This window comes from Podarcis bocagei (genome assembly GCF_964188305.1).
Source record: "Podarcis bocagei genome assembly, chromosome: 2".
NCBI lineage: Eukaryota > Metazoa > Chordata > Lepidosauria > Squamata > Lacertidae > Podarcis > Podarcis bocagei.
In genome coordinates, this window is record NC_138126.1 from 13641702 (window position 1) to 13653271 (window position 11570).

General features: G+C 47.2%; 1 protein-coding gene across 2 annotated transcripts; it reads left to right on the top strand.

Annotated features, from left to right (window-relative positions):
* The first annotated feature begins 764 nt into the window (after window positions 1–764).
* LOC308580812 (zinc finger protein RFP-like) lies at window positions 765–10584 on the top strand. 2 transcript variants are annotated; one of them, XM_081183003.1, is made up of 7 exons: window positions 765–4352; window positions 5184–5279; window positions 5720–5950; window positions 7503–7525; window positions 7957–8078; window positions 8872–8901; window positions 9942–10584. In XM_081183003.1, the coding sequence occupies exons 1-7, from the start codon at window positions 3924–3926 to the stop codon at window positions 10457–10459; spliced, it is 1449 nt and encodes a 482-aa protein (XP_081039129.1). In that variant the 5' UTR covers window positions 765–3923; the 3' UTR covers window positions 10460–10584. The 2 variants fall into 2 exon arrangements, with proteins under 2 accessions (XP_081039129.1, XP_081039130.1); XM_081183004.1 differs by lacking the exon at window positions 8872–8901.
* The last annotated feature ends 986 nt before the right edge of the window (window positions 10585–11570 follow it).

Genomic DNA, 11570 nt, shown 5'->3' on the forward strand with positions numbered 1-11570 from the left:
CATTAACATTCCTTATTTACAGGCTGGATTCTGTACATTGGGGGCATCAAATGGGGTGTCCTCTTTATAATGCTGGACTCCAACTCCCCTCCGACCCATCCAGCATGGCCAGGGGACAGAGAGGGTGGGAGCTGTAGTCTGGCAGCTTCCGGAAGGGGCCCCATGGCCTGTACTGCCCTATACATTACGCAGGGCACCTTCCCTGTGTTCGTCAGCTCCACCCCAAATAAACAGTGCTCCCCCAAGGAGTGTCATTTCAGCACCAGCTACATCTGATTTCTCTCCTTTGATTCTAAAAGCTGGAACAACACATGCCTGTGGAATTGACAACTCACAAAGACCAGGCAGGACTCACTCTGGCTCCACTATCAGGGCCACTGACTACTGACCAGTGCAGCCTGCTCTCCTTTCGCTGCGTTTTCCACAGGGTGGTGACACATGATGGAATAAAGACACTTCCCTCCCCCACCTGCCTGAGCGCCACCTCCCCTTCCACCATCCCCTATATGATGTTGGCCTCATTTGTGTGTCATCATACGTTTCCCTGTGAGCCTCCACTCACCCTGTGGAAGGAAGGACACAAAAGTGTGCCATTTGGTCCAGAGCCCAAGAGGGGCCACCCAGACGCCTGTGGAAAACCTGCAAGGAGGACCAGAGAGCAAAAGCAGCCTTGCCCCCCCCCCCGCCTGCAGCCTCCAGCAACCGATCTTTACAAGCATGGGCGCCAACTTGAATAAAAATATTATATTATTGGCGGGGGGGGGCAGATAAGCCCTAATCCCCTCCACCTTCGCCTTGGTTTTATCCCTCGGTCACCTCCTGCACCTTCCCCTGCTCCGTGGTGGTGGCACGCACTCCTTGCCCCGGGCACCCTGAGTTGGGGGTCTGGCCCGATGCCCACCCCCACTGCTGACAGGCAACACCACGCAGCCCCTTCCACACCATCCTTGGTCCAAAAAGCAGCCCTCATTACAAATGGGAGGGGCCAAAGGCCACGTTGGGAACACCAGGGAGAAGATGACTTGAGTGGCCATTTTGCCTAGAATGGACAACGCCCCCCCCCCCAAAAAAAATACATGTAAATGTTGTTGGCTGTGTCCCTAACACATTTCTCTTGCATTAGCAATCAGAATGCAGAAAAACAATGGGAGCAATAAGCATGTTCAAGAATGATGTTTGAAGGCGCACAACACAGTGTGACTATAAATGACACAATGGATGAAACATCAGGGCTTAGACTGAACCATTTTTAAAGTAGGCCATGCTGGAAATAGACATACATAGAACTGAGCAAGTGCCAATATTGCATGAGGTTGCAGAGCAGAGAGAGAAAGAGAGAAACCAATAAGGGTTATTCCACTGCTATGGCTCAGAGCTGCCTTGGGCTCTTCCACAACTGTCCCCTAGTAACAGTCACTCCATCACTGTTTCTACCCCAACTGGTCATTATAACTTGAAGAACTAGTACCTGAGCTTGTTCCTTTCCTCCTCCTTCCCCATTCCCCTTTCCTTTTATGTCACTTTTAGCTTCTTTTTCATTGATTTGTGAAACTGCATTCTTATTGCACCGCAAACACATGCTTATGTTCAAAGAAAGTGGTTTGAGAAGCACAAATCAAGCATTGCTGCAACCAGCAAGTTTTCAAACCATAGTGATGGGTGGAGCAGAGAAACAAACTGCTAGGACTGTCGGAAACGCAGCTGAAATTATGGCAAGGTGTTGTGAGCAGGTGCTAGCAACATGGGGACCTAGTGCTGGTTAAATCATTTATTCCCCCCTCACACTGCTTTTTATCCCCAAAACAGCTCTGTGAGGCTGACTGGTATCAGGAACAGCAACGGGTCCAGGGGATTCTGAATTCCTAAAGCTAAAAAGGGACTTGAACCCAACTCTCCCCAAGCCCGAGTTTCTAGGCATCTAGTTGTCTCCACCGTCTCTGCCGCCCAAAGTCAACAAGGACAGGCTGAAAAGTTACGCATTTACCTGCTGGGGAATATGGTTAGGTAAAGGTAAAGGGACCCCTGACTATTAAGTCCAGTCGTGCCCGACTCTGGGGTTGCGGTGCTCATCTCGCTTTATTGGCCCACAGAGCCGGCATACAGCTTTCGGGTCATGTGGCCAGCATGACTAAGTCGCTTCTGGCAAACCAGACCAGCGCACGGAAACACTGTTTACCTTCCCGCCGGAGCGGTACCTATTTATCTACTTGCACTTTGATCTGCTTTCGAACTGCTAGGTTGGCAGGAGCAGGGACCGAGCAACGGGAGCTCACCCTGTCACGGGGATTTGAACTGCTGACCTTCTGATCGGCAAGTCCTAGGCTGTGTAGTTTAACCCACAGCGCCACCCGCGTCCGCTATGCAAGACCTTAGCCAGGGCCATTAATCTCTTAGCAGGCAGGCAGAGCAGTAAATTCACAGGCAGCAGTTAACTGGATTACAAGCAGTTTACATTCCTTTACATGATATAAGGCAGGTACTACAATATTCTTAATACACAGCTATTTCAGAAACATTTCGCAAGCATTAATTAAGAAGAAAATATAGCATTATAAAGAAAATTAAAAAGACACTTTTGCATTACTTTTTGAAACCTCACAGTATTGTAGATGATAAAAATTAAAATTATTGTTTTCCTTACCTGCACTAATGATAGTCATTGTTTGGATGGGGGGCTTTTATCCATTTCCGCAGTCACACAATCAATCAATCAATCAATCATAAAACAAAAAACAAGCCACAGTCACAAAAATGAAGCAACACAAACAAAAATGCGAAAAAATAGCAAAAGCACCAAATACCACCTCAGAACACTGCAATCAGAAACGGAAGACTTTGATTACGATGGGGGGCGGGGGACGACTTAAATTAGCTGTGCAAGGGTGAAAACGGGAGGAAAAAAGGCTTAATTACGATGGGGGGAACTTAAATTAGCTGCACAAGGGTGAAATGGAAACTCAGGAGCACATTTGGCTTCTGAGGCAAAGTTCGAAAACCGGAACACCTACTTCCAGATTTGCAGTGTTCGAGTTCTGAGTTGTTTGGGAACTAAGCTATTCGAAAATCAAGGTACCACTTTATAACCATCCAAAGTCTCCGTGAATTTTATCTAATCCTCTGTTAAAGCCCTCCAGGTTTTTCAGCCATCGCAAGGGACCACACTTTATTAGGAATATAGGGAGACTTCACACTATGTAGTAATATGGATTAATAATAATAATAGCCAAGTCATAACAGGCATTCATATCTAGAGAAGGAGCTCCATAACTGGGGGGCCACCATGCAGATGGTACCTTCTGAAAGGCCAGCCCATTGCTCCATTGAGGTCAGTACTGCCTCCACTGACTGGCAGCAGCTCGGCAGGGTCTTCAGTCAGGGGGGCTTCCCAACCATACCTGGAGATGTCCTGGCCAGGGATGATGGGAGTTGTAGTCTGAAGCAAACAGAGGGCTCCAGGTTGGCAATGCTGAAAGCGTCTGTTTCAATCTGAAGATTTTTGCCAGCTTGCTATGAACGGATTAAGTTAAAATTAGCAACCAGACTTTTAGGAGTTTTCATCACGGAATCAAGTCCCACTTGCTAAATCAGAACTCCCGTCCATTTAGGGCAGCAGCAAAATTTATCCAATTCAAAAATGACAAGGAAGCCTACCAATGAAAATGTTATAGTGTGAATACTACAACTTACTAGGTATGTGTGTGTTTGTGTGTAATCAAAAGCATGGGAAGCAATCCAGAAGCATTCGCTGCTCCTTGAGAAAACAGTTCGCAGCTGCAAAGACCTGGGAACATTTAAAGAAAAAGAAAAAGAAAAAGAAAAAGAAAAGGTCACGTGGTCACTGAGTCATTTCCAGGAAAGGAAGCTCCCGGGGGCTGAAAACAGAGAAAGTGAAACTTAACTCGGGACTTTGGCGTGAGGGAGCCATGGCTGCTGCTGGGCAACAGAATCTGGTCCAGAATCTTTGGGATGTAGCCACTTGCTCCATCTGCCTGGAATATTTTAAGGATCCAGTGATCATCCCAGAGTGTGGGCACAACTTCTGCCGGTCTTGCTTGATCCAGCGCTGGGGGGAATCGGAGGCAGATGCTTCCTGCCCTCAGTGCAGAGAAACAGTCCAGCAAAATAATCTCATCCCCAACCGGCAACTGGCAAACTTCTTGCAATTAATCAAGAATCTCAGCGTTTTAGGAAGGAAAGAAGAAAGAAAAGGAGGAGTCTGTGAGGAGCACCAGGAGCCCCTGAAGCTCTTCTGCAAAGTCCATGAAGCCCCCATTTGTGTGGTGTGTGACAGATCCAGGATACATGAAAATCACAAGGTGATTCCTCTGAAGGAGGCTTTGGAGGAATACAAGGTAGGAGATCCCTGGATCTTGAGGGGGAGAAATAGCTGTGGATTCTTCTTTTTAATTCTCAGATCCAAATTAGGCATGGCATTAATTGTTTGTTGTGTAAAAAGCAGCCAAGGGGAAGCCTGAGGGCTCCTGGCATGGCTGGGAGGAGGGAGTTGAAGTCTTTCTCTCTGCTGGGTGTGACAAAGGGATCTTTCCTTGAAATAATCACAGCAGCTTCAAAGATTTGAACTGGGACCATGGTGGGGAGAGAAAGGGTTAACCTCGTCCACATCCCCCAGCAAGGTTGCTTTGTACTTATTAAGAACACTACAAGTGTAAATTGCACATACACAATTAAGTACTGTACATGTCTCCTTTCGCTGGCAGGATGCTTCCTCAATGCCCTGCAAAACAGAGAGCAGCAAGGGATCAGCTGGGGGGACGGGGACTGGTGGCCAGGAATTCACCAGATGGTGCAGGATCCCACCCCACCCAAGTATATGTTGGAAGCAGATTTAGGAGTGGGGGTGGAAGCACCTACTGGTGGGGAGCACGCTTATTCTGGGGGTGCTGTGGGGCCTGTGCAATGAGGTTTCAGCCGGGGGGGGGGCTGAGGATCTCCTCCCACCCCAAATGGCAAAGGGATCAATGGTTTAGACCTAACTGGGTCCCTGAGCCCCAAAGGGGTGCTGCAGAAAAGAAGGTAGTTGGTCCAGAAAGGTTGAAAACCTATGGACTTTTATTTCCTTCAGTATACTACTTCGCAAGGCCACTGGGTGCAAGAAGCCAGTATAATATCTATCAACTCTCTGTCTGTCTCAATCAAACCTGAGTTTTTCATTTTCTCTTTAGGGAGAGATCTGTAGCAGCCTGGAAATTCTGAGGAAAGAGAGAGGGGAAATTGTGGCCTATCAAGCAGCCCTGGACAAGGAAAGCAAAGACCTCCTTGTAAGTGTCTTTATTGTTACTAGACAGGGAACAAGCATTTGAAAAATCAAGTCAGGACTGAGGAGGGATGAGGAAATTTGGCCATTTTAGCTTCTCCCCATTTCTCATTTTTCCATTTTGTCTGCTTATTATTCTGAAAACGAATCAGATGTTAGGGTAGCTACCTCCTTGTATAAATATTTTAATACGTACTTTACCCTACATCCATGGCTAGAAAAAATGCTCCTTCCTTTAGGCTGTTGCCCTCTGCAAAACAGAAGTCAATAGAAATAGCAATGGAGAGGGCCTCCCCTCAAAATAAAGGTTTACTTCTTTAGCCACTGGAGGTTTCATGTCTCCAAAAAATCAGAAGTGTCCTCCCTGTGGAATTCTCACAATTCTCTTCCTGATGATTTGAAGGCTGAGCACCTTCCACACTCAGACCTCCTCTTTTCTTGCAGAAATTAACAGAAACAGAGAGGCTGAAGATTGTGGAGAAGTTCAGAGAACTGCGCCAGTTTCTGGAAGAACAGGAAAAACGTCTGCTGACTCACGTGGAAGACGTGGAGAAGGAGATTGCAGGGAGAAGGGATGAGCAGCTGGCCAGACTCTCCAGGAAACTCTCCTCTCTTGAGAGGATCATCCAGGAGATGGAGGAGAAGCGGCAGCAGCCAGCGAGTGAACTCCTGCAGGTAAGATGGTGGCAGGAACAGCCCAAGGCTCCAGGAGAAGGCTGCCTCCAATCCTTCATGTGCCCCTTTCATGTATGCAAGGAGTGCAGGGGCTCAGATGATGGAGCCTCTAGTCAGGTTTGTAATGGACAGGAAGACCCGAGAGACCTGGGATGCTTAACTCACCTGAATGCAGACTAGAGATTCGTCTGTGTTCTTGATGGAACGGGAGCTGATCTTCTGCTCTTCGCTGATGATCTGTCTCTGAATGCCTCCCAGTTTGGCAATCCTGCCTTCATGCCCTGTGCTGGGTTTCGTCTAGGATGCGTTCAGGCCTCCTTCCGACATGAGCCAGTCTCTTGACCAAGCTTCTCTTCCCGTTCCCTCCATGACTTCTGGGTTGATCCCCTTCCCCATGGATACAGATCAGCCCAAAATGGTGCTCAGTCAGTGTGACCAAAGAGCAAGACAGAGGGACTCATCCAGACTGCTGCTTGTCCCACCCCTTTCCTCCAGGAAAACCCTCTTTTTACTGCTGAATTAGAGCAAACCTCAGCCAGGTTTTCTCTGGATTGACGTTTGCTTTGATGTTGCACTAAGGAGCAGGTTTTTCCTGAGGGAAAGCGGCAGGGCAAAGACAGAACCACTTGGACTCGTGTTTTCTGGGCACAGGAAAAGCAGAAGTGTGGATGAGCCCAAAGAAACACTGAGCTGTTTTATTACCCCTTTGGAGGCATTTTATGCTGCAGGTACTTTTTTAAATTTCCAGATGGAAAATAGAATTTGAAATTTGGAGACTTCTATGGAAGACAATTTGGGACAATGTCCTAGTTGGATTATCCTTTAGGCCAGGGGTCTGCAACCTGCGGCTCCGGAGCCGCATGTGGCTCTTTTACACCTTTGCCGCGGCTCCGGGGCAGATACTAGCGAGGGGAGGAGGCGCATTGTGCGCCCCGACACTCCCCACTGTGGTGGGCGCTGTACTGGCTGTGACGTTGCATGGGGGCGGTGCGTGCGTTAGTCACGCACCGTCCTGACGTCACCTTCCCGCCCGCTGTCAGATCGCGGCTCCGGAGATATATTTGTTTTAAATGTCGCAGTGGTTTTGCGGCTCCCAGGTTTTTTTCCCCTTCAGAAACAGGTCCAAGTGGCTCTTTTTGTCTTAAAGGTTGCAGACCCCTGCTTTAGGCTTACTTATGTCTGAATTGCACAATGCAAACTGGATTAAATTAATAAATTATAATCTAAGACAAGAGATGGGGTATAATCTTCTCTTGAACCCACAAACGTGAAATTTCCCTAAAATGCTGGTTGATTTTCAAAAGGATTCAAAAAATTAATTGCAAACTGATGTAGAAATGTGGAGAACTTGATATCGGCAAAATTCATAATTTCAGATTGGAACAATAAAAACTGAGAGAAACAACAACTGGCTGATTCTGCCATCCTTACCCAAAAGCTTGCCATGTGCCAGGCAGACTGACATCTGAGGGCCAGAGTGTTCAGGGTCTGAGGGGGTCTTCGTAGTGTGACCTGTGGTGTGCAGTGAATTCCCTTCTCTTTTCCCCTCTAGGATATGAGAAGCACCTTGGAGAGGTAAGTGGATCTGGCTCATTTCCATTAGTATCACTCCATGAGGCTGGGATGCAAGAACCTTAAACATGGCCCTCCAGGGGCTGCGGGGGGAGATTGTAGGCCTCACTGCCTGCAGCACCTCGCAGGTAAAAGCAGGGGACCCTATTTTGGACTTGTAGCCCCCCAGTTCTCCCTCCAAGGATCAAGGCCAGAGCACTGCCTCCTCCCTCCCCACATCACTTCACAAAGGGATGAGGGCCCTTTTATTTCTCTTGCACTTTCTATTCATGGACTTTGTGGTAATTTCAATCATCTGAGGAGTCCGTAGTGAGGAAGAATCTCCCCACTCACTGCCTGCCTGTCCCTCTAGGCTTCCTCCTCTCAATTCCTTTCTTTTTCTTTACCAGAAATTCTGGATTTGAATGGACTGATATTGTTTTTCTTTTCACCAGATATGAGAAAAGAGAGAACAGAGAAGGAGAGCCACTGGCTTTCCCTCCAGAACTGAGGAACAGGATCTTGGAATCCTGTGATGTAAATCACTTTGTGGAAGATGCAATGAAACAATGGAAAGGTAATGAAAAGTGGCTGCAGGGATTTCACACTGGGAATTGTATCAATGTCCTGATTCACATGGAACCTCACTTGTTTCCCTCCACACAATCTGGAGAGGTTGTTTGGGGCTTCTTCAGATTTGCTTAGATTTTCCCCTCGTGAAGTGTGTTAAAAAGGGCACCCGCAAGCGCCGCCTCTTCCTCAGAGTTTCAACCTCACCAGCCATTTCTCGTGCTTCAGCCATCCCAATCTCCTAAGAGTTTCCACACTTCTTATGAGATCAGCCCCATTCCAGGAGGGAAGACTTCCCATTGCACGAGACCCTTGGAATTACAGGGTAAAGCTCTGCTGATTCTACCTCTGCAATTTGGTTTGTCAGCATGCTTGGAAATGCCGGTTTCAACAGCTTTTCCCCACCAGTTTAGCTGGGGCAGATGTTAACCTTCCTCCAGCCCTCCAGTACAGATCCTCGTTTTATTTGTAGATTTTGAATGATTGTATTCTGCCATTTTCTAGTATGGTTTAGCATTTCTGATTTTCCCATGGAATCATGGAATAGTAGTTTGAAAGGATCCCAAGGATCATCTAGTTTCTACTCCAACCCCCTGCAATGCAGGAATCACAGCTAAACATGCTAGTTGTTTTAATTCCTTAGGCCTACAGTTGTCTTTGCAATTATTTGTTCTGTCATTTAATCTTTTGTGTGAAATAAGGAAGCAACAGATGCTATGTTATGGTGATGTTTTGTAAAAAGATTTTTTTTGGGAGCTGTTGCGGTGTAACCCATTAAGCCTCTCTTTTTGCTTCCTCAGATGTCCAGTCATTCAGAAATCTTCAGAGAGGTAAATTTCACATGGAGACCCCAATTCACAGGAGGGGGGACTAGTGTTTCATGGGAATCAAGAGTCTCTTCTGTACAGCTTGACTCTGGCCCTGCTGTTTGTACCACAAAGGCAGAGAGGGTGGACTTGAAGGTGCAGAAGGCAAGGAGAGAAATTGCCCAGAAGGATCAGACAGAGGAGGGAAGAGTTTCATTCCTGCCTAGAGAGAGTTGGGTTGCTTTTCCATGTGAACTTTTTCAGGACTGGTTGCCACATGTCCTCTTTTTCTCAGACAGGTCGTCTATTTTCATGATAAAAATTTCTCCCCTGGCAGATCTTTAAAATTTGGCAAGATGTCTCAAGTTTTTTTGTTTGGTTTTTTGGTTTACAGTAACCCATGAATTTTTTTCTCATGCATTAGACTCACATCTAAGGCACCCGGCTAAGCTAGTTTGCGATTTTCACTTGTGGGCGCGAGGGCCCAGAACGTGACCCCCGCAAAAGTGAGGGGACGCCTGTATATGTTTTTATGTTGTATTTTTATGCTGTGAACCACCCTGTGACCTATGGGTGACAGGCAGTATGCAAATGTAATTGATGATGATGATGATGATGATGATGATGATGGAGGAGCCCTCATCTCCCATCCCAACCCAAAGGCCAATTCCCACAGAGATGGTCAGAGGAAAGCAGCTTCTCTCCTCTCCTGCCTCCTCCAATTCTCTCTTTCCCCTTCACTAGCACAGATAAGATGAGTTGGTTTTACTAGTTGGTTTTTTTTCTCTAAAAAATGCCTGGGTTGAGAGGAGGGCAGGCACAATACACATTGAATATAAGAAAGTGGAGAAGACTGATTTAAAAACCAAAAAGTAAGATATTCTGATGAGAGTCTGCAAGGAGGAGTCTTAGTCATGCATGCGATGGAAAGAAATCCCATTGACCTGAAAGGGAATATGGTTTTTGGAGGGGTTTCTTCTTCTTATTATTATTATTAGGATGTCCATTTCTGTCTCTCAGCTGACTCTGCCTAATCTTCTCTTTCCCTCATTTCTCCTCAACAGCAAATATCACTCTGGATCCAGACACAGCCCATTCCTGCCTCATCCTGTCTGAGGATCAGAAAAGCGTAAGATGGGGAGACAAAGAGCAAGACCTGCCTGACAATCCTGAGAGATTCAGCAGCTGGCCTTGTGTGTTGGGACGTGAGGGATTCACAGCAGGCAGACATTGCTGGGAAGTCAATGTGGGAAGTGAGGAAGAGTGGGCTTTAGGGGTCACTAGAAAGTCTGTGAGGAGAAAGGGCCTATTCTCCTTCAGTCCTGGGGGAGGGATCTGGGCTTTGGAGAATTGGGAAAGCGAGTACTGGGCCTTCGCCTCTCCTGATTACTCTCCTCTGTCCCTGAGGGAGAAGCCCAGGAGGATCCGAGTGACTCTGGACTATGAAGGGGGACGTGTGTCTTTTTCTGACGCTGACTCAGGAGCGAAACTCTACACGTTCTCAGGAGCCTCGTTCTCTGGAGAGACCCTCCTCCCTATCTTTTTTCTGTGGGGATACCAAACGTACCTCAGTATCTCCTGAGGAGACTAAATCTGCCTCTCAGGCCAAGCAGGAGTTTCTCTCCAGACCAAAATGACTGATATAAAAACATTTACCTGCCAAGAGCACTTTCGGCAGTTTTTCCAGTCAAAATCAGCAGAAATAACGGGGGGGAAGGGGGGGGTTGTTGTTGCTTTGCATTTTCCTTCCTTTTTCCAGAATTCCGTCTGCAGTTTCTTCAAGAGATAGTCACACATTTAACAGTCCCAATAAACAATATTTTCCTCAAATGAGCTCCCTCACCTTCAATCTTGTTTTCCTTTTGAGACATCTGATTTGGCAGAGCACGAGACTCTTAAACCCAGGGTTGTGGGTTTGAGCCCCACATTGGGCAAATGTTTCCTGCACTGCAGGTGATGAGACTAGATGACCCTCAGGGCCTCTCGCAACTCTGCAATTCTAGGAAACCTTCCTCTCCTCACAAGACCTTATGCAGCTGTGAAAATGCCTACATTATTGGATTAATAGATGATAAAAAAATGAACCCCTTCACCCACATCAGGCAGGATACCTGCTTGCTCTGGAGACCTCAGAAGGGATGAAAAAGAAATTGAACAGGGCATCATCTTTAAATGCCCTCTGCAAATACAGCCTCGCCATCCCCACACGTTGTCAGAAGTAAACCTTATTGCATTGAGTGGGGCTTCTGCTCAGTTAAATGTGTTTTGAGTGGATGCATTAACGTTCCTTATTTACAGGCTGGATTCTGTCTATCGGGGGCATCAAATGGGGTGTCCTCTGGATAATGCTGGACTCCAACTCCCCTCCGATTTATCCAGCATGGCCAGGGGTCAGAGAGGATGGGAGTTGCAGTCCGGCAGCTTCCAGAAGGGGCCCCATGGGTTGTGCTGCCCTATACATTTTGCAGGGCACCTTCCCTGTGTTTCTCAGCCCCACCCCAAATACACAGTGCTCCCCCAAGGAGTGTCTTTTCAGTACCAGCTGCATCTGATTTTTCTCCTTCTCTTTTCTCGTATGGCTTCTCCCCTGTGTGGGTCCTCCGGTGATTGAGTAACGTATCTCTCCTCAGGGAAAAGATTTTCCCAGTGTCTGGGCATTCGTGAGGTCAACTGATGCCCTGACTGAGAGCAAC

Bases quoted from the DNA above. Each gene is read 5' to 3' on its own strand.
- LOC308580812 (XM_081183003.1), top strand. From the start codon at position 3,924: ATGGCTGCTGCTGGGCAACAGAATCTGGTCCAGAATCTTTGGGATGTA. The intron at 7,526-7,956 runs GTAAGTGGATCT...TCTTTTCACCAG, and splicing joins ATGAGAAGCACCTTGGAGAG to ATATGAGAAAAGAGAGAACA. The intron at 8,902-9,941 runs GTAAATTTCACA...TCTCCTCAACAG, and splicing joins ATTCAGAAATCTTCAGAGAG to CAAATATCACTCTGGATCCA.